The following is a 23,387-nucleotide window of genomic DNA, read 5'->3' as shown; positions in this document are numbered from 1 at the left end:
CTGAGGGTTTCCCTCAGGTCTCTCTGGTTTTCCTCACTCATCCTTCCTGGGATGAACCGCTGCCCTTGTCTCTCAAAATCCTTAATGTGAACATTCTCTTCCAATTTTGCTTCTCACATCAGGAGCGAATGCTTTCTAATTATTACTGATCCTTGCATCTGTATTAGCATAAGATTAAACAAGCATTTATTAATTTCAGTGACTAAATTGCATAGCTAAAAGTCTCTAAATAGCCACTGGAAACTGTTCAGGAATTGCAGCCTGGTAGCTATTTGTTAATAGCCAATAATGGGCACTGCTTTCATGGATAATTCATCCATTACTAAAGAAAATTGAAGGCAAAGAAAATGGGTTTGGGTTCTAAAAGGTCAGTTTAGTTATGGCAGATAACTCAAGTGAAGTCCTCAATCTAAAGACCCTTGCTGTCATAGTGACAATTGTATTGCAAGTAATGTCTCTCATTATGTCATGGTTTCTCTTCTTTGAAGATCACCAGATAAAAATCAAAGGAAAATTCAATGGTGAACAACAACAAAAGAACATGTTCTCAGATTTTTCCCTAATTCTTCCTTAACATCTCATTGCATAATCCAATGGGATATCTTCCACGATCAAGGATCAAAGTCCTCCCCTTACCATCACCTAGGAGCACGGAACTTATCTGCTTAATGTAGCCTAATTGTCCCCTATATTACCATGAGAAGAAAAATTCTCAGCATAAGTCACAATATTCCACATGGGTGACCACAGTAGGACCAAGCCCCTGAGTTTTGCACTCTGCCTATGTTCACTAATCCAGCATGATTTTTATGTACCTAGCATGCTCCTGTTTCAAAGTCTTGGCAGGAATGTTTCTTCTTCTTTCAAAAGTAACCCAAGCAGTCCTGCTTTTTTTCTATAGTTTTCTTAATATCACAGTTAAGAATGATTTAGCTATGATCAATCTTAAGGAAAACAATGCATTGTCACACTTTCAGATTTCCTAAACTGCAAAAAAGTGCAATATTTAATTTCACTTGTCAAGTTGATATATGTTGGAAGAGGCTCCCTCTACTGAAGTATTGACTCATTCAAATGGCCTATAGCATGTCTGTAGGGCATTTTTTTTGGATTACTGACTGATGTAGGAGAGCCCCACATAATATAGGAGGTATGATCCCTATGCAGGTGAACCCTGGGTTGTGTAAAAATAAAATAGGTGAAAAATGAATCTGGCAGCAGACTAAGAAGCAGCTTCCCAGTGGTCCCTGTTTAAGTTCCTGTCTCCAGGGTCCTGCCTTGTGTTTCTTCCCTGTCTTCCCTCAATGGTGGAGTGCTACTTGTAAGGCAAATAAATCCTTTCTTCTCCCAATTTGTTTTTAGACATGGCCTTTATCACAGCATCATCAAAGCAAAGTAGGATATCATGTGTCTTTTTTTCATCTAACATCATATATCTATTTTTGTAGACAGGATTTCTCTGTGAGTAGCCCTAGCTGTTCTGGAACTCGTTCTGTAGGCCAGGCTGGCCTTGAACTCACAAAGATCCACCTGCTTCTTCCTCCAAAGTGCTGGAATTAAATGCATGAGCCACTACTGCCTGGTGAACATTATATACCTTAAGCACGTCTCTTCCTTTAACCCTTGTGAAATACAGACAGTATATAATGGCTACTTGCAACTCTAATGATTTTTAAAGTAATCTGTTCCCAGTAAGACTGGCTAATATGTGAAAGATTATGTGAATTTCATAAGAAGTTAGAAATCAAGCAATGATAAATTTAAATAAACACCAGTCATTTCCCTATAATTTATGGTTGAAGATGGAGGGTTTACGATGAGCTATTATTAGAGTTTCCACATTGCTATCTACAGGGTGTGGGATAAGAAAGCATGGGAGCCCTTGGTCTGATTCTGTTCTTGACTTTTTCTCATTGTGTGATGTTGAGCATCTGCTTTGAGATACTAAATTTCAGCTCCACTTCTGTGAATGCTAGCTAACAAACCACAAACAAATGACAGCCAAAAGTTTAACTTTTTCACTGAAACACAACTATGTTGTAAACAGATTTGTTTCTATGTGTGTACTCCCCGCCTTCCACCTATTCTAGGCACATACTCCTTGGATGCAAAAAGATAGATAATTTGCACTTACAGAAATCAGTAAAAAAATCACACCTAGAAAAATGCTAGAGATTATATACTCATGTTTTTAATATTTGTCAAATGCTGATCATTATTTTCATTATATTTTTGAAGACAATTTTTATTGTTTTTAGAAAAAATCTTATTTACATATCCTTCCCCCCATTCCCTTGCCCTCCTATCCTCCCATGCTACGCACTGACCCCCCAACCCACCCCTCCACTCACTCCCCAGGGATAGTGAGACCCTCCACGGGGGATCATCAAAGTCCATCACATCATTTTGGGGAGGGTTCAGGCCCTTCTTTCCGTATCTGGGCTGCAATAGTATCCCTCCATAGGGAATGGGTTCATTGTATTTTTAATAGCTACTTTATTCCAGACATTTTAGTTCAATTATTTCCATTCTGCACAGCAAAACAGCATGGTATGGCTTGTTAGTTACCTGAAATTTAGTTTGTTAAAGAATATATGCCCAACATTGTACAACTAGAAAAGGTCAAGAACAGAATTAAAACCAAGGACACAGTGCATTCTTTCTTAACCTACACTATGGAGATAACAATGGGAAAGTCTGATAACTACTCATACAATTTAGCTCATCTCCTTGTATGCTATTTTCCATGGTCATTCTATGTACTGGGTTGCAAGCCAATCTCTGCCACTTCAGAGAGACAAGGTGACAGTGACAAGGAATGTTGGAACCGGGTGTCATGGAAGGAATGGGACCCGATTTGACTGGAAGTAAAAATATACCACTCCTGGTCCCGCAGTATTGAAAAACATTCCTCTTCCATGTAGAGTTCATATAATCTCTGTGCTAAAAGACTTGGGGAAGAATAACACATAAGACACAATTGAAACTCTTTGCATTCATTTCTTAGTTTTGATGGAAATTAGAGTATTAGAAAAAATTGCAACTATGATTAACTGTTGTGTGTTTTCTGGTTTCGGGAAGGTATACAAACATCTAAAAGGAAGAGAAACGTGTATTGTAAGGGTTAGGAAGTGAAAACTAAGTCTCTTAATTTTTCTTTCATATGATGTTAACTTATGCAGAAGTTAATAATATTTTTGTTGACTGTGAGCTTCAAGTTGTAGCAAGGATTTCCCATACCATCATTTCAAGGCTTAGGACCATTTTGTCAGAGAAAGACAATTTGCTGCCACTCCATCTCCTACACACACGTTTAATTGCTATTTGAAAACTGATATCATTAAAGACTACTAACCTTCTCTAGCTGTTGGAAACAAAACAGCAAGACAAAGTTAGGATAAATGTCTGTGTGAATGCATTGTCACATGGGAAGAGAATTGTTGAATTTTGAGGAAGAAAATGTCCGAGTAAGGAGCATACTCATAAATAAAACATGGATTATTTTTATGCCCAAGTAAGACATAATTAAATTCCTGTGTCTTTTATAAATGAAAAATGTAATTTCTTTTCTTCTGATCATCTATGAAACACGGACAACAGTGCTTGAGAAATGTAGAATCTTTAGAAACTGACATTTTAGATGAAATTCCCCACGAATACAGTAAGTCCCATAATGACAACTTAAAGGCCGAATTCATAAAAACATTATTAAAGTACATTATTTATATCTACCTTTCTATGGATTTCAGCTCTTATTCGTGATTCTCACTGTATATGGCTATAATTGCAGGCAAGGTATATAATGGAAATATTAATTCAATCTGAACTTAGGCAAGAATACTGTATTGCCATAATAAAACCCCAACTGTATTAATTCAAAGCATGGGATTCATTGCCCAAGAACATTCTCTTTTAAAAACTTGAAAAGAACAGCTTACAACTCACAGCCTCAAGTACGTTCTTTTACTGCTGTGAAGTTCAGTGCACCACTGACTAATTGGTGCAGACTTTCTAATGAAATATTTATTCCTCCACAGTAGGAAACATAGATTCAGGTACTGACTTGTGATTGTAGGTAACTGTGGTATTATTAGTATGTTCTTAGAAATATTTGCAAGTATTCAGATTTAGTTAGCTCCTTTCCCAACTCATGATATCAGAAGGTGATATTTGGTAAATACTTTTTTGATTACCTGGCACTTTTATTATCTTAGCAAGATGGAAACTGTCCTGCTGCGTATTTCTCCCAGAAAAGAAACCGAATGTAATAATACTTTAAAATGTCTTTATTCAAAAATTTTAAGATGCTTTGCTTAAGACAAAACCGTGTCGAGAAGGCCAAGTGAATTTTAATTGCCGTATCTCTAATTCTTGAATGATAAAAATTTACCTTCTCAACTTTCTCCTTTGGAATGAGCAAGCTGCGGAAGTATTCTGTAGACACATTTAGACAAAGTGTGAATGTCTCCTTATAATGCTGGATTCTCTCGGGGAGTGGTGAAAAGGGACTCTATAAAATATGCTTCCAACACTAAACCAAAGTTTTAGCTTTGATCTTGTAGGTAACAAAGCTCTATACCTAAGGGGATGAATTAATTCCTGTATTTAATGAGATGTGTTCCTTAGAATTGTACATTGGATATCCTCATTCAGCATGGTAAAAATTCCATAATAGTTCTGTCTAAAAACAAACAAAACAAAAAACTTAGAATACTTTCATTCCCAAAAATGACAGACAAATGGCAAAGATAAAGGTATTTCAAATATAGTATGAGTAATTTGACCAATTAAAGGTAAAATGTTAAAGATTCTCCAAGCCTAAAATCACAGAACACTCTGTTTCAGCAACTGGATACAGGCACTTAGTGTTGGAATTTGACATGAAAAACTTACCAGAGACATGCCCAGGGAAGTTTGAGCTTGTAGGTGGGCAACCCTTGATATGCCTTCTTGGCCCCAGTCAGACCTAGGCATCTTCAGATACCTGAAACGGTTATATTCCACAAAACTTAATGGAACCACGCAAAATTGTGCATGGCATTCAGACTTACTACAACCCAGATGTAGCCGAGCATTCTGCTTCATGCAACTGTTCAGAAAGGACAGTGAAGGTAACATCCCTGCCACACTGCCACACAAATGTCATCAGCTCTAAATATCTGTTGACAAGAGCCAGAGCTGGAAAAAAAAACTCAGAATGGCCTGACAGTGTTCTCAACCTTCCTAATGCTGCAGCCCTTTAATACAATTTCTCATGACGTGGTGACTCCTGAACCATAAAATTATTTTCGTTGCTACTTCATAAATGTAACCTTGCTACTTTTATGAATTGTAATATGAGTATCTGTGGGGTTTGATGCTCTTAGCAAAGTTTCAAGAAAGGGTCATTTATCCCCAAAAGGTCAAGACAGGATGAGAACCACTTGTCTGAAACATTATTTTCAATAAAATCAGTATGTGAAGAGAACAAGAAATTTACAGAGCTAAGCATGACAGTGTGTGGGGTGCCTGATGACACCGTCTGGCTTTGAGGGGTTAGTGTTATTATTTTTATTTATTTTTTCAGTTTAAATTTAGATTAGAAACAAGGTTGCTTCACAAGTCAGTTCCAGGTCCCTCTTCCTTTCCCTCCCCTCCTTCCATGCCCTCCCCTCAACCCCCCAATATCCCCTCATTTCCCCAGGGAGGGTGAGGCCCTCCATGGGGGTGTCCATAGTCTGTCATTTCATACAGGGCAGGGCCTAGACCCTCCCCCAAGAGTAAAGGGTATGAGTGCATCTCACATTGTTGGATGGGAGTCCAAAGTCCGTGTGTATACTCGGGATGAGTACTGATCTGCTGCCCAGGGCTCAATAGATTACCTAGGCCTCCTCACTGACACCCACATTCAGAGGGTCTTGATCAGTCTCATGCTGGATTCCCAGGCTGATGCCTGGGATTCAAGAGTTAACCTTTGTCAGGTCAGCTGTTTCTGGGGGTTAAACCAGCCCAGTCTTAATCCCTTTGGTCATCAGTCCTCCTTCTCTGTTACAGGCTTTCTTGAGTTCAGCTCAGTACTTAACCGTGGGAGTGTGCCTCTTCTTCCATCAGCCACTGAATGAAGTTTCTGTTTCCCAGACTCTCTGGCCATGGGATTGTAGGCTGGCACTCCCCAGATCTATGTCTAAAATCCATATATGAGAGAGTACATGCCATGTTTCTCTTTTTGTGACTGCGTTACCTCACTCAGGGTGGTTTCTTCTAGTGTCATCCATTTGCCTGCAAATCTCAGGATTCCATTTTTTTTCTGCTGAATAGTACACCATTGTGTAAATGTACCACATTTTTTCTATCCACTCTTCGGGTGAGGGACATCTAGGTTGCTTCCAAATTCTGGCTATTACAAGTAATGTTGCTATGAACATAGTGGAACAGACATCCTTGCTGTATGAATGGGCATCTTTTGGATATATGCCTAAGAGTGGAGTTGTTGGGTCTTGTGGTAGGTTGATTCCCATTTTTCTGAGGAATCTCCATACTGATTTACAAAGTGGCTGAAGAAGTTGGCACTCCCACCAGCAATGGAGGAGTGTTCCCCTTTCACCACATCCTCTCCAGCATAAATTGTCATTGGTGTTTTTGATTTTAGCCATTCTGACAGGAGTGAGATGGTATCTCAGTGTTGTTTTGATTTGCATTTCCCGGATGGCTAAGGATGTTGAGCACTTTCTCAAGTGCCTCTCAGCCATTTTAGACTCCTCTATTGAAAATTCTCTATTTAGTTCTGCAGCCCATTTTTTAATTGGATCCTTTGGTGTTTTGGAGACTTGCTTCTTGAGTTCTTTGTAAATTTTGGAGATCAACCCTCTGTCAGATGTGGGATTGGTGAATATTTTTTCCCATTCTGTGGACTGCCTTTTTGTCTTTCTGACTGTGTCCTTTGCCTTACAGAAGCTTTTCAGTTTCAGGAGGTCTCATTTATTAATTATTGATCTCACTGTCTGTGCTAGTGATGTTATGTTCAGGAAGCTGTCTCCTGTACCAATTCTTTCAAGGGTACCACCCACTTTCTCTTCTAATAGGTTCAGTGTGGCTGGATTTATGTTGAGGTCTTTGATCCATTTGGACTTGAAATTTTGTGCATGGCGATAGACATGGAACTATCCGCATTCTTCTATATGCCAGCCTCCAGTTATGCCAGCACCATTTGTTGAAGATGCTTTTTATTCCATTGTATATTTTTAGCTTCTTTGTCAAAGAGCAGATGTTCATATGCATGTGGGTTAATATCAGGGTTTTCAATTCGATTCCATTGGTCTACCTGTCTATTTTTATGCCAATACCAAGCTATTTTCAGGACTGTAGCTCTATAATAGAGCTTGAGGTCAGGGATGGTGATGCCTCCGGACATTGCCTTGTTGAACAGGGTTGTTTTGGCAATCCTGGGTCTTTTGTTTTTTCCATAAACAATTGATTATTGTTCTTGCAAGGTCTGTGAATAATTGTGCTGGGATTTTAATGGGGATTGCATTGAATCTGTAGATTGCTTTTGGCAGGATTGCCATTTTTACTACATTGATCCTACCTATCCAAGAGCATGGGAGATCTTTCCATTTTCTGAGGGCTTCTTTAATTTCTTTCTTTAAAGATTCAAAGTTCTTGCAATACAGGTCTTTCACTTGGTTGGTTAGCGTTACCCAAAGGTATTTTATGTTGTTTCTGGCAATTGTAAAGGGTGATGTTTCTCTGATTTCTTTTTCAGCCCTTTTATCATCTGTATATAGTAGGGCTCTGATTTTCTTGAGTTGATCTTGTAGTCTGCCACTTTGTTGAAGGTGTTAATCAGCTGTAAGAGTTCCCTGGTAGAGTTCTTTGGGTCATTTATATAAACTATCATATCATCTGCAAACAGTGAAAGTTTGACCAATTTGTGTCCTCTTGTGTTTTTTTTTTAATGGGGGTATCAGCTTGAAGCTTGTTGAGGAGTCACAAGGTGCCTGGAGGCAGAAACAGCTCAGCACCAATGTTTTCACCTGGAGTCCTTAATTATTGACTTTCCGTAATAAGGATGTTTTCAATCTTTTCTCTAGAAAAAGAAGAGGAGACAAAGAAAGCCGAGAAGAAAGTTACTTCTGAAATGAAAAAGAAAGGTAAGGAATAGAAAGACTTTCTAAAACTGTAGTAATTTAGTGTGTTGCTGGCAAAGCTATTGATTTCCAAGAAAGAGAGTCGCTTGATTGTCATGATTATTGAAAACACCCAGGATTTTTTAAAACTTGGAATTGAGGAAAATAACATGGTATGTACTCACTCATATATGGATTTTAGACATGAATCAGGGGAGTGCCAGACTACAACCCCACTTCCAGAGAGTCTGGGAAACAGAACCTTCTTCCAGTGACTGATGGAAGCAGATGCAGACACGCACAGCTAAACACTGAACTGAACTTCTGGAATCCAGTGACAGAAAGGGAGAACTGATGGGCAAAGGGGTTAAGAATGGGCTGGTTTAACCTACAGAAACAGTTGACCTGAACAAGGAGGAGCTCTTGGACCTCCAGACTGATGGCTGGGTGGAAAGCATGGGACTGATCCAGACCCCCTGAATGTGAGAGTCATTGAGGAGGCCTAGGTAATCTAAGGGGCCTTGGGTAGTATTTATCCCTGGCATACAAATGAACATTGGCTGCCCTTCCCACAATGAGGGATGCTTGCTTAGCCTGGTCTCTTGGCAGAGGGCCTAGGCCCTGCCCTGGATAAAATGACAGCCTCTGGAGATCCTCCATGGAGGGCCTCACCCTCCCTGGGGATCGGAGTGGAGATTGGGTGGGGAACTAAGAGACCTGGTGGGGGGGGGGAACCAGGGGAGGAGCAGAGGGAAAGGGAGCTGGGATTGACATGTGAAACAAGCTTATTTCTAACTTAAATAAAAAAAGAAAAAGAAAGTACAATTCACTGTGTAAACAAAAAAACCTTTATTTGCATATTCATTTAAAGGTAAGATTTCTCTGTTTAACTCAGTCTGGTCTGGAACTCTTGACCCCTCTGCCTCAGAGACCGGAAATTCCAAGGCTATCCCACATCACCGGGTCCTAAACACATTTGTTAAAGATGTGGTATTTTTCTTCTAGTTTTTGTAGTGACAGCTCATTGTATATATAAAAATATATTTATATATGAATATATATGTCTCTTTGTGTGCCTATGTGTAATGAAGATTATTTTTAGTTATTTGAATTTTGTTAAAAGTAGCCATCAAGAGGTAGAATTATTTAATATAGTGGAAAGAATTCATGTAATAGTTTGCTAGACCATTCTTCTCTTTTCTTTAGACTTGCTAGCTAATGTTTATCTGATATTACCAAATGATTTTCAGAGATTTTAAATTTTCTAATACACTTTCTCATGACTGGATAGCTCATGGCACATTCAATCTTTTCCTTTTAATATAATTTAGAAAACTATTTAGAATTCTACAGTAATTAAAAATTCACTTAATGATTTTAACTTTGTTAAAGATTTGTTTCCCTTCACAGAAAGACCACACACCTAAGCTGTGAGTGTCTTTAGAAGGAGCCCATTTATGACAGGTCTTATGGCTTGAACTTACAATTCTCTCTGCAAAGAGAACTGGTGCCTTGATGGTAGTCGTGTGTCCTCTGAAACATATAGGAATAAGTTGGTTAAAGGCTTGTAACTTTCTTACTTTACAGTAGAAAAAGGAGACACCAAGAAGAAAAGTGAGAAGGAAACCGCCATTGATGTGAAAAGCAAAGGTAGTATATTCTTTCTCTGCTTCTTTCTATTTCCGTCAGAGAGTTAGTCCATGAGCACCCTGGGACATCCATATGCAACACGGGGATAGGTGCTCACATGGATCCATGTGAAGCCTGCTAACGCAAAATGTGGTCGCAAGTTAAATATGCATGAAACACGTTATTCAAGGCCACTGCATTATGTGGGAGTGGTCAAAACTCCATTGGCAATTTAACTCTGCTGAAAAGGAAAGCAGGAGTGTGGGTAAGAGTTGAAATGGAGGATTGACTTCCATATATATATATATATATATATATATATATATATATATATATATTGGCCTCGCTCAAAGAAAAATAAACTTTACTACATGTTCATTGAGGATAACAATTAATAAGTTGAAGCAAGGTGGGAGACGTCAGCACTGTCTTTATTTTTGCTTATATTTCAAAGAGGTAACTCTAAGATCTTTGAGAAGAGGGCAGCCCTGGATGGGTAAACACTGAAGTGGGCTTTACAAAGATACGTATTTAAAGGGACAAATGAATAAATAAATACAAGATAAATGAAAATGAACAGCTAAAGCTAGCAGGATCTGGCTGAAGCCAGTCAAGGTGCTCACCCTCATGGTGAAGATGAGGAAGCCACAGGACCAACCTAAGGATGATGTATATCTGTACAAACACATGAAACTGAGAAAGAGTAAAGGTTTTAGTTTTGATTTTATGTTTGTAAAAACTTAAGTACTGGCTCCTTTTCATGAAGGACATACATATACATGGAATGCTGTCATCTCAGGGGTTATGGCTTAGTGATAAATATTTTCATCCCAAATATTTCTTCTATCTGTGTCAGTGATGGCTGAAATAAATTCTGCTGGGAACTACTCCATTCTGCTGAGTTACGTAGGAATCAAGCTACATTAAATGCAAACATCCTAGAACCTATGCAATGGGGTAAAAACCAAAATCTTCTCAGCTATTATTAATGGAAACCAAATGAAATTTCCAGGTCTTTTTGGAATGCCTAAATCATGAGGCAGCCAAAGAGAACTTCAAGATGGAATAATCAGGGTAGGGCAGACTGAACAGGATGGCAGTAGTAAAACCTGCCTAGTCTGTAGTGCAAGCTTCCTGTCAACCTGGTCCCAGTACCACGTCAACTCCAAATGAACACACAAGACTTATATTAATTATGAAACTGTTGGCTTTTGGCTAAGAATTACTTAAAAAATTTTAATTAGAAATAAGCTTGCATCACATGCCAGATCCCTCTACCTCCCCTCCTCCCCCAGCCCCTACCCCATCCCCCCTCATCTCCCTTGGGAAGGTGAGGCCCTCCATGGGGAATCTCCAAAGTCTATCATATCATCTAGGACAGGGATTAGGCCCTCCCCCACATATCCAGGCTGAGAAACCATCCCTCCATGTAGAATGTGCTCCCAAAATCCATCTGGGTGCTAAGGATAAATATTGATCTACTTTCTGAGGCCCCATAGATTGGTGAGGCCCCTCACTGACACCCACATTCAGGGTGTCAGTCCCATGCTAGCCTCTCAGCTATCAGTCTGGGGTCCATGAGCTCTCCCTTGTTCATGTCAGCTGTTTCTGTGGGTTTCAGCAGCACTTTCTTGACGCGCCTTTGCTCATCACTCCTCCCTTTCTGCAACTGGGTTCCAGGAGTTCAGTTAAGTGTTTGGATGTGGGTGTCTGCCTCTGCTTCCATCAGTTACTGAGTGAAGGCTCTAGGATGGTACATAAGGCTGTCATCAATTTCATTATCAGAGAAGGACATTTAAGGGAGCCTCTCCACTATTAACTAGATTGTCAGTTGGTGCCATCCTTGTAGATCTTTGGAATTCTCACTAGTGCCATATCTCTATTCAAACCTATAATGGTCCCTCTATTATGGAATCTCTCATTCTGCTCTCCTATTTTCTTCCCCTGACTCAACCTTGTTGCTCCCCCATGTCCTCCTCTCCCCTCCTCTTCTCCCTCTCTTCCCTCTCTCTTTCCCCCAGCTTTCTCTCCCCTTCCCCCATCTCCCATTCCCCTCAGGAGATCCTGTACCATTCCCTTTCTCCAGGGTACCATGCATATCTCTCTTAGGATCCTCCCTGTTTCCCAGACTCTCTAGTTGTGGGATTGTAGCCTGGCAATCCCCTTATCCATGTCTAAAATCCATATATGAGTGAGCACATACCATGTTTCTCTTTTTGTGACTGTGTTACCTCACTCAGGATGGTTTCTTCTAGTTCCATCCATTTGCCTGCGATTTTCAAGATTCCATTGCTTTTTTTTCTGCTGAATAGTACTCAACTGTATAAATGTACCACATTTTCTCTATCCACTCTTCAGTTGAGGGACGTTTTGGTTACTTCCATGCTCTGGCTATTACAAATAATGCTGCTATGAACATAGCTGAACAGATTTCCTTGTTGTATGAATGTGCATCTTTTGGGTATATGCCTAAGAGTGGAAGTGCTGGGTCTTGTGGTAAACTGATTCCCATTTCCTTGAGGAATCTCCCTGCTGATTTCCAACATGACTGTACAAGTTGGCACTACCACCAGTAGTGAAAGAGTGTTCTCCTTTCTCCACATCCTCTCCAGCATAAACTGTCATTAGTGTTTTTGATTTTAGCCATTCTGAGAGTAGTAAGATGGAATCTTTGAGGGTTTTTTTTTAATTTGCATTTCCCTGATTGCTAAAGATGTTGAGCACTTTCTCAAGTGTCTGTCAGCCATTTTAGATTCCACTATTGAAAATTCTCTATTTAGTTCTGTACTCCAATTTTAATTGGATCCTTTGGTGTTTGGAGACTTGCTTATTGAGTTCTTTGTAAATTTTCGTGATCAGCCCTCTGTCAGATGTGGAGTTGGTGAATATCTTTTCCCATTCTGTGGGCTGTAATTTGTCTTGTTGACTGTGTCCTTTGCCTTGCAGAAGCTTCTCAGTTTCAGGAGGTCCCACGTATTAATTGTTGATCTCAGTGTTTGTGTTACTGGTGTTATGTTCAGGACGCAGTCTTCTGTACCAATTCGTTCAAGGGTACCTCTCACTTTCCTTTCTAAGAGGTTCAGTTGGCTGGATTGATGTTGAGGTCTTTGATCCATTTGGACTTACGTTTTGTGCATGGTGATAGATATGGATCTATCTGCTGTCTTTTACATGCCAGCATACAGTTATGCCAGCACCATTTTTGAAGATGCTTTCTTCTTTCCATTGTATAGTTTTAGGTTCTTTGTCAAAGATCAAGTGTTCACAAGTGTGTGGGTTAATATCAGGGTCTTCAATTCCATTCCATTGGTCTACATGTCTGTTTTTGTGCCAATGCCAAGATGTTTTCCTTACTATAGTTCTATATTACAGCTTGAAGTCAGGGATTTTGATGCCTGATGCCTCCTGAAGTCCTTTTATTGTACAGGGTTGTTTTTTGTTGTTGTTGTTGTTGTTGTTGTTGTTTGTTTTTGGCTATACTGGGTCTTTTATTTTTCCATATAAAGTTGAGAATTGTCCTTTCAAGGTTTGTGAAGAATTGTACTGGGATTTTGATAGGGATTGCATTGAATGTGTAGATTGATTTTGTTAAGTTTGCCATTTTTACTATCTTGATCCTACCTATCCAAGAGCATGGGAGATCTTTCATTTTCTGGTATCTTCTTTAATTTCTTTTTTTTAGTGACTCAAATTTCTTGTCATACATATCTTTCACCTGTTTGGTTAGAGTTACCCCAAGGTATTTTATGTTGTTTGTGGCTATTGTAAAAGGGTGTCAGTGAAGAGGCCTAGGGAATCTATTGAGCATTGGGCAGCAGATCAGTACCCATCCCAAGTATACACACAGACTTTGGACTCCCATAGAACAATGTGGGGTGCACTCTCACCCTGAACTATTGGGGAAGGGTCTAGGCCCTGCCCTATATGAAATGACACACTATGCACACCCCCATGGAGGGCCTCACCCTCCCTGGAGAAATGAGGGGATAACGGGGGGGGGAGGGCACGGGAGGAAGGGAGGGAATGGGAGAGGGACCTGGAACTGACTTGTGAAGCAACCTTGTTTCTTATCTAAATTTAAACTGGAAAATAAAATTAAAAAAAAAGAAAAAAAAGGTGATGTTTCTCTGATTTCTTTCTCAGCACATTTATTGTCTATATAGAGTAGGGCTACTGATTGTTTTGAGTTTAACGCATTTCTATAAATCTAAGTATTTCCATGTGGTCTTATCTTACCAGGGAAAGGGTCTGGGCCTGTTAGTCTTCTCATGTCTTACATGGTGACTGTTCCTAAATGTCTCCACAGAGAAGAGAGGAGAGTGATTTCCTGTTTGTCCCTGTTTATATTCTGATTCTGCCCAGCTATATCACTTCCTGCCTGTCTACACAGACCTCCAGATATCTATGGTTAGCTCATGGCAGATACTTCCTGGGATCACATGACGACTCCTGTCTGCCTACACTTCCCAGAATCTTCCTTGTCTCCTAGTCCTGCCTGGTCAATCAGTGATTTATTCATCAGCCAGTAAGATAGAAATATAGGCAGAAAATCATTCCCCATCACTTGTCTTAGAGGGAAAAAGGAATAATAACTATGTGGTAGGAAAAGAGGGTGGTGAAGCAACTAAAAAGGGGACTAGTATGAAAACCATGTAATGACAATTGTGAATGAAAAATAAGAATGACAAAGCAGGGTAAGCATATAACACCAAACATGCCATATGCTTTTCAAAGCAAGCAGGAATGGAAAGCAGGTCTTCAATGAGTCTGGGAGTTGACTGCCAATGACTGCAAACTGAATACCTTTACTCATGGAGCATTGCCATCGAGTTTATTGTAATGTTTGAATTCACCTTAATTTTATATTTAAACCTAATTTTCTATTGACATGTTATTTTGGCATAAAAAAGGATGTAAAGTTTGATTATATGATGGTACCAAGAAACCGATTGAGTAGTTCAATTGACCACTGTAGGACTTAATGGTACAAGAAGATGAATGAGGAACTGTTCCCTGGTCATCAGTATTGCTTGAAATTCTCTTGGGCTGCAATCCTGAAAGAATTTGTCCAGGAAAATCAGACAAAAATCAAAAATCAAGGGCTCATGTCTGGCAGGAGACAGAGGGAGAAAGAGAGATCAAAAGAGATCGAGAGAGAGATCTCTTTGTGTGTATCTTGGTTAATTTAAACTTTAGGGCTGAAAGTTAAAATTTGTGTATTTACAAGGAAGCATGAGCAAATCTGAAACTCTATGATGTGACAACTTTAGTGTCACAGTCATATCAAGGGGAATTTGTTTATTGCTGGGTACAACTATCTGTGGCAAATTCTCTTTCTGCAAGGTGAGGACCATTGATGCAGAATCAAAATTGGGACACTACTTAGCACATGTAGAAAGGGCTATTCAATGGGATTGTGAAACTCATTTGCCGTTTTGAAACCACTTTTCTGTTTAAGACTTTCATTTTATTTTGATCACACAAAATATAGAGTCTTATAAATTAATCGAGCTTTGATGGAAATGTATATTATTTGATATTATATTTAAAAGTTCTTAACACTAAATTTGTATGGTGTATAAGGGGGATATATGTGTCTAGAGAGAAGGAGAGCGAAAGAGGAGAGAGTTTTATTACTTTGTTGATTAATGTTTCTTTTTAGAGTGTGATAACATTTCAAGAATTTCATAATTTGAATACATTTTTGTCACATTCATTCTTGGCCTTCTTAACGTCTTAGAATTATTATAAAGCTAATAAAATTAACTTGAATTGCTAAATAGCTGACAGTCCTGGCTTTTTTTTTATACCTGTGATGAACATCTGACATAAAGAAGAAAGGAAGGCTTTGTTTTGGTTTATGTTTTCAAGGGTTTCAATCCATCAGGGAGTATGGCCAGATAGACTAGAGCTGTATATCCTCTGAAACTAGGAAGCACTGAGAGAAAATGAGTGTGGCAACTTGCTTTCTCCTCTTTTATTCTATCTAGCCCTGTGTAATAGTGTCACCCACATTAATGGCAAGTTTTCTTTTCTTGGTTGATCTTTTCTGGAAATACTATAGCAGAAATAACCTTATTAACATTCATTAATTTCCCAGGTGCTTTTCAAGCTTTTTAAGTTAAAATCCACCATAATAATTCTAAGTACATATGTCATTTATTACTAAAATAGTGAAGGAAATATGGCAAGGAATATAACCATTGTAGCTACAAAGAATAGCAAATTAACAAACAGAAGCCAGGCTTAGTCTTATTGTACACATGATTATTTTGATGTTTTACTGAATATAAATTCATTAAATTAACTTTTACATGGCTATATAATATATAAATTTATTTATGTTGCACTAGTATACTTCGTTGCCTTTCTTTTATTATGCAGACAAAAACAAGCCAAGTTTTAAAATCTTTGGACTTTACCAGTAGTCTGTGTTAGGGTAATATGCAAGTCATGATTTAGAGGATAGAAAATCATCAGTTTATTTTTCAGTGATAGTTGAACCTCAGTAATTGAAAACCAAGTTAGTTGTAGCAGATACATTCTTTACATTACACATTTAAAAATTATTCCTCAAAATAAAAACAAGGCAAGAAATATTTTAATGGTTAGAAGATAGATACACTCCCACTTGAAGAAATACTGTAAAAAAAAGAAAAAGAAAAGAAACAAAATAGAAGAAAAAATCCAACTAACAAAGGAAATTAAAATTAATAAAACCCTTTTCCTGAACTCTGGGTGGGTTTCATTAACCAATCAAGCAGAAGGATTGGCCCTATATGGGATTGCCAGGATGATATGAAGAACTTGAATCAAGAGTTTGCAACAAGTTGTCAGATAATAGGTCAGAAAAACACCTTGAGTCCGCACAACTGACTCTTAACCACTGCCCACGCTAGAGACTGAAAACTTAGAGAAAGACAGAGATGCTTTCATGTGCTGAATCATTCATCTGGTTTCTTGTGGCTCTCTTTCTGCTTTTTTTTTCTTTTCTTCATGCATTCTGTTAGAGGGATACAGTAACCATAGCTACAAACCGGTCTCCAATTTGTTTGTGACAAATTTTTTTCCACATCTTAGTATAAGAGCAGAATGCAGGTAAAAGAGTCTGCCCAGAGATAGTTTCAGCAAAGATTGAGGAGATAAAAATTCATGTAAAGCCAAAGACATTTCTAGTTTCTAACCAACGACAGGAATCAAAGTTCCTGTCCTGAGATGATTTTTGAAGACCTGGATTGTTCTTAAGCAGCTTATGTTGCTCTTGAACTTTCTCTTGTGAACTCAAATAATGAATTTCACAGACAGTGAGAGAATAGACTACAGTTTACAACAGGTTTAAAGGAAGTAGGCAGAGCCCCCATTTAGCAAGAGAAGGTCCCAATAAATGAATTGTCAGGGATGGAGACTGGGGCAGCAGTTAAGAACACTTATTGCTCTTTCAGGGGACACTGGTTCAGTTCCCAGCATCCACATGGTGGCTCACAACCATCTGTAACTCCAGTTCCAGGGACTATGACACATTTTTAGTGATCCTCAAGGACAGCAGGCAAGCATGTAGTTCACAAACATTGTGTGAAGACAAAACACTCATGCACATACAATTAAATGAATAGATCTTAAAAGCAGTTTAAAAATTAATCTCCATCAATGGTCATTTTGTAGGGGTTAGTAAACCTTTTCTTTCTGGATGCATGGGTTGTGATCTGGTCAATGTGGTTGTCACACCCCTTAAATGTTGATGTACCTTTGTACTCCAAGCATCTGTACTGCTGTTTCATTCACACCTTATGTGTAGATTCCAGATAGCTGTGCTTTCATCTCTGTGGAAGAAGAGACTTAACAGGAAACCAGAACTCAGATATCTCTGGCATTTCTGGCCTTTGGCTAGGATAGAACCAAGGCCAAGGACTTCCTGTTCCTAAACAGCCTGACTAGTTTCTATCTCCTAGTCTCATGATCATGCCCACCTTCTGGTAAGCTGCTTCTCATGTTGTATGTTAAAAATATTTTGAGACTGAGTTTATTGTCACTTTATCTATAAGCTTATTAGTTGTGATAAAATTTTGATGAAATAGCTGATAGATGTCATGGTATAAGAAGGACATATATGAGATAGAGAGAGATAGATAGATATAATATGTCATTTGAATTATCTGACAGAAGTTGACATCAGAAGGAAAATCTAAATAGCCCTAATAATTTCTCTAAAATAAGCTATTAGAAAAGCATAAGTAAATGAATTCAGCCACATACATGTTCTTTTTACAGAGATTGTTTGCATGTGGAAATGGGTAAGCAAAACTAGGACCCATCCTAATGGAGCTTATGTTTTTATGGGACACATAGTCAGATTACACATGTCTATTAGTTCAACATAGTGAGGATTCTAGAGGAACTAAGTTAGGGATGATGGTAGAAGATAATTGATGGAATCATGGAGACAAAACAGATGGGGTTGTTAGAGCAATCCCCTCTAAAAATAACTGAGTTTACTAATTTTACTTTTTGTGCTTGTGAGGCTCAGATTCAGGGCCTCATACATGTGTAAATTTGTGATCTACCACTTACCCATATCCTGAGAGATGTTTAAATTGGGATCTGTTGCTTTAAAATGATCTAGCCATTGATATGGGCATCAGTGAATGACATGTGACTATGACATTTCTATTATGACGTGGTTTGCATGACCAGTCAAAGTATTCAGATAAATGCGTAGGCTTTAAAATTTCATTAAAAGTACAATGTAAGGTAATGAGTAATGCTTTTTTTTTTTGGCTGCGCAGTGTTTTTATTTTAATTTTAAATAGCTTGTTTTACATGTCAATCCCAGTTCCCTCTCCCTCTCCTCCTCCCACACCCCCCACCATCCCCCCCCATCCTCCCACCCTATTGCCAATTCCTTCCGCATAGGGGATATCTAGAGTCTATCATTTCACTCAGGGTAGGGTCCAGGCACTTCCCTAAGAGTCCAGGCAGAGAGAGCAACCCTCTTTGTGTTATGTTTTTAAGTATAGTAATCTATATGAATTATATCAATGCCTTGCGAATAGATAAAATTATCCAAAATAATGATATCAAAGGAAAATGAGATAGGCTCTAGTTCTAAATGTCTAAGTCTTAACAGTGAGATTAAAGCAGAAAGATTAAAAGGAAAGCAAAATGTACAACATTAAAGATATTTCAGAAAAGGATGCACAGGGAATGAAACACTTTAGAAGGCTCTCAATGAGATGTCTCCATCAACTCCCTCTGCTCATGGCTCAGAGAACTCTGAAGAGGAGACAATAACACTGTAAGAGCCAGTGGGGGATGAAAGACATCAAAAGAACAAGATCTCAAAACAACAAAACTGAAGCTCATATGGATTCACAGAGACTATGTCATCATGCACACGACCTGCACAGGTCTAAGCGAGATGGGGTCCCAGTGTTGAGAAGGAAAGTGGACATAGTCTTCCATCCCTTCCTGAGAAACAATCTTTAATTGATAACCACTGGTAAAGGAAACAATAGGTTTTTTTCCAGCGATGTATACACACTACATTTAAGGGCAGGCCCCAGGTACAGCAGTAAATAGCCACCATAAAATGATCTCAATGTGTGTGTGTGTGTGTGTGTGTGTGTGTGTTTGTAAATGTCTGTCTCATAATGCTTTGTCAAGGACATTTTCTAACCTGACAGATCTTCTGTTTGTATGTTATTGTTTCTGATTTTGTTTTTATGGTTTTCTATGTGTGCAAATCTGTGTGTCTCAGTATCTGTGTTTCTTGACTTAATCTTTGTCTTGTTTTCTCCTGTTTGTTTTGCCTATGCTGGTTTGTCTTCATTTTGTCATATTATAATTTTAGGTACTTGGGATTTTTGGGGGGCAGAGAAAGAAAGGGTGTGGATTTAGATGGGAGGGGAAATGGGGAGGATGATAGGAGCTGGGGGAGGGGAAAACATTGTCGGAATATTTTGTATGAAAAAAACTACTTTCAATAATACAAAAAAAGCTTTGTGGTATTGAATTGATGGTGAAAAATCAATCCAGTGAAGAGCAACTAGTGTCTGTGGCATTTTAAGAAATACACTAATATCCATTTCCATGAAATATCTTAATTTTTTTCTAGGTTAAATTATTAAATTTTGTACAAGATAAAAATGTTATTTGATTTCTTATATTACTTCTGCTTGTGTCATTGAGAAAATGCAAAGAATTATTTGCAGATATGTACTGCCTTTAACATAGAATTAAAATTTCTTCATGGCAGACATTATAGTACCAAAAACTTTTGTGCCTTTATAATAGAATTTTTTCCTAGATATTTGAGTTAAAAGACATCAGAGGCCCCAATATTTTCACATTCATTTGTAATTAAAAGAAACTTCCATATTTTATATGTACCAGAATAGTCCTAACATCTTTCATATTTGCCCATGTAAAGTTAAAAAAATCATGATTCCTTATTTGAAAAGAAGGCAACTTTTCACAGTGTACCTATGGCCTGCTATGTGAAAGCACTCAATTTTAAAACTTGCATTTTATTTGACTTTCATATTTACAACAATGTTTTCATAAGAATTGAAAAATATTGCATTACTAGTTACATTGAAATCTACACAAATCTTTTGTAGGATGATTTGTTGTAATCCAGCAATTATTATCAAGTTACTAAATATAGATATGTCGCTTACTTTTGAGTGAAATTTAAAAAGACATATTAATGAGTATTATAGATTAACTTCTTTAAAAAGTTTAATCAGACAGTTAAATAATTGGGAAAGCAGCACAAATAAGACCTGATCTAATTATTATTTCCTAGTCTGGGTTATTGGGACTCCATAATTAATTGTCAATAGTAGATTCCTTTCAACATAGCTGTTTGCTTCTAAATAGATAGTATTTAAAGTTCAAATTCAAATGTGACATCCTGGCTGTATGAAAAACATTTAACATGCTTAAATTGCTTTAGAAGCGAGAGAATTTATCTTTAAGCACTACATAATCATAAACATATGTAAAATAATATCTGTCTATCTCCTCAAAAGCAGAAGAATTTGTAATGGAACAATATAGTGTGTTGACTTGTTACTTGAATGGGTGAGGGGGAATAACATCATGTCTTTCTGTGTGACTCTGAGGTAATCCTTTAAAATGTCTTTCTGCTTTGAACAATACAAATGTATGTTTGAACACTTAGTAAAAGTGTCATAAAAACATGTTTTAAAAAGAAATAATGGGTGTTATAAAGATGGCTCAGCAGTTAAGAGCACTCGCTTCTTTTCTGGAGTATTCAAGTTTAAATCCCAAAACCCACACGATGGCTTAAAATCATCTGTAACTCCAGTCTCAAAGCACCTGCAGCCAGCTCCTGGTGTCCTTGGTCATCAGGCACCCACATGATGCATAGACACATATGCAGGCAAAGTTTTGCTAGCTGGGTCTTGATTCCTTTGCTCATCACTCCTCTTTGTAACTGGGTTCCAGGAGTGCAGTTTGGTTTTTAACTGTGGGTGTCTGCCTCTGCTTCCATCAGCCACTGGATGAGGGTTCTAGAATGGCATATCAGGTAGTCATCACTCAGGGGAGGGCATTTAAAGTAGCCTTAATGCCAGTTGGAATCATTCTTGTAGATCTCTGAGAATCTCACTAATGCCAGATCTCTCCTCAAACCTATAATGGCTCCCTCTATTATGGTATATCTCATCGTTCTCTCCTCAATTCTTACTCTGACTCAACCTTCCTGCTCCCCCGAGTCCTCCTCTCCCCTCTACTTCCCATCTCTTTCTCCAACCTCCCTCTTCTCTCCCCTCCCCTCTGCACCCAATCCAATGAGTAGATCTCAACCCATTCCCCTTCTCCAGGTTACCATGCATATCTCTCTTAGGTTCCTCCCTGCTTCCCAGACTATCTGGTGATGGGATTATAGGCTGGCAATCCCCTGATGCATGTCTAAAATCCATATATGAGTGAGTACACACCATGTTTGCCTTTTTGTGATCGGGTTACTTCCCTCAGGATGGTTTCTTCTAGTGCCATCTATTTGCCTGCAAATTTCAAGATTCCATTTTTTTCCCACTGAGTAGGACTCCATGGTGGAGATTTACCACATTTTTTCTATCCACTCTTCAGTTGAGGGACATCTAGGTTGCTTCCAGATTCTGGCTATTACAAATAATGTTGCTATGGACATAGTTAATCAGATGCCCTTATTGTATTAGTGTATATCTTTTGGGTATATGCCTAAGAGTGGAATTGCTGGATCTTGTAGTAGGCTGATATCCATTTTCCTGATGAATCTCCATACTGATCAACAAAGTGGCTGCATAAGTTGGTATCCCCATTAGCAGTGGAGGAGTATTCCTCTTTCTCCACATCCTGTCAGCATAAACTGTCATTAGTGTTTTTGATTTTAGCCATTCTGACAGGAGTAAGATGGTATCTCAGAATTGTTTTGATTTGCATTTCCCTGATGACTAAGGATACTGAGGACTTTCTCAAGTGTCTCTCAGCCATTTTAGACTACTCTATTGAGAATTATACATTTAGTTCTGTAGCCTGCTTTTTATTTGGATCCTGTGGTGCTTTGGAGTCTTGCTTCTTGAGCTCTTCGTAAATTTTGGCGATCAGCCCTCTGTCAGATGTGGGGTTGGTGAATATCTTTTCCCATTCTGTGGGCTGTCATTTTGTATTGTTGACTGTGTTCTTTGCCTTACAGATGCTTCAATTTCAGGAGGTCCCATGTATTAATTGTTGATCTCAGTGTCTGTCCTACTGGTGTTATGTTCAGGAAGAAGTCTCCTGTACCAATTTGTTCAAGGGTACTTCCTAATTTCCTTTCTAAGAGGTTCAGTGTAGCTGGATTGATGTTGAGGTCTTTGATCCATTTGGACTTACATTTTGTGTGTGGTGATAGATATGGATCTATCTGCTGTCTTTTATATGCCAGTATCCAGTTATGCCAGCACCATTCGTTGAAGATGCTTTCTTTTTCTATGGTATAGTTTTAGCTTCTTTGACAACGATCATGTGTTCATAGGTGTGTGGGTTAATATCAGCATCTTCGATTCGATTCCATTGGTCTATATGTCTATTTTTGTGCCAATACCAAGCTGTTTTCAGGACTATAGCTGTATAGCAGAGCTTGAAGTCAGGGATGGTGATGCCTTCTGAAGTTCCTTTATTGTACAGGGTTTTTTTTTTGCTATCCTGGGTCTTTTGTTTTTCCATATAAAGTTATCTTTTCAAGGTCTGTGAAAAATTGTGCTGGTATTTTTATAGAGATTGCATTGAATCTGTAGATTGCTTTTGGTAAGATTGCTATTTTTACTATGTTGATCCTACCTATCAAACAGGATGGGAGATCTTTCCATTTTATGGTATATTCTTTAAAGATTCAAAGTTCTTGTTATACAGGTCTTTCACCTGTTTGGTTAGAGTTACCCCAAGATATTTTATGTTGTTTGTTGCAATTGTAAAGGGTAATGTTTCTCTTATTTCTTTCTCATTCCCTTTATTATATATATTATATATATATATATATATATATATATATGAGCTATTTTTTTAGTTAATTTTGTATTCTGCCACTTTGCTGAAGGTGTTTTTCAGCTGTAGGAGTTCCCTGGTAGAATTCTTTTGGTTGGTTACATAGACTATTATATCATCTTC

At 38.3% G+C, this 23,387-nt stretch overlaps 1 protein-coding gene and 1 long non-coding RNA gene across 2 annotated transcripts in view; one reads left to right on the top strand and one right to left on the bottom strand.

The window, feature by feature from the left end:
* Window positions 1-5,074, bottom strand: part of LOC121144482 — a 35,548-nt gene extending 30,474 nt beyond the window's left edge. The window contains exon 1 of the long non-coding RNA XR_005881853.1: window positions 4,894-5,074. This is a non-coding gene — a long non-coding RNA (uncharacterized LOC121144482). The remainder of the gene's footprint in view (window positions 1-4,893) is intronic.
* The window catches only part of Trdn (triadin), a 372,838-nt gene that overhangs the window by 177,444 nt on the left and 172,007 nt on the right, over window positions 1-23,387 (top strand). Inside the window, exons 11-12 of the mRNA XM_040758270.1 lie at window positions 8,070-8,129; window positions 9,693-9,755. Coding sequence (XP_040614204.1) covers window positions 8,070-8,129; window positions 9,693-9,755 — 123 coding nt within the window. The remainder of the gene's footprint in view (window positions 1-8,069; window positions 8,130-9,692; window positions 9,756-23,387) is intronic.

Source organism: Mesocricetus auratus, unplaced genomic scaffold (assembly GCF_017639785.1).
Source record: "Mesocricetus auratus isolate SY011 unplaced genomic scaffold, BCM_Maur_2.0 Super-Scaffold_100018, whole genome shotgun sequence".
In the NCBI taxonomy this organism is placed as follows: domain Eukaryota; kingdom Metazoa; phylum Chordata; class Mammalia; order Rodentia; family Cricetidae; genus Mesocricetus; species Mesocricetus auratus.
The sequence above is the reverse complement of the archived record's forward strand: the minus strand, read 5'-3'. Positions and strand labels throughout refer to the sequence as shown.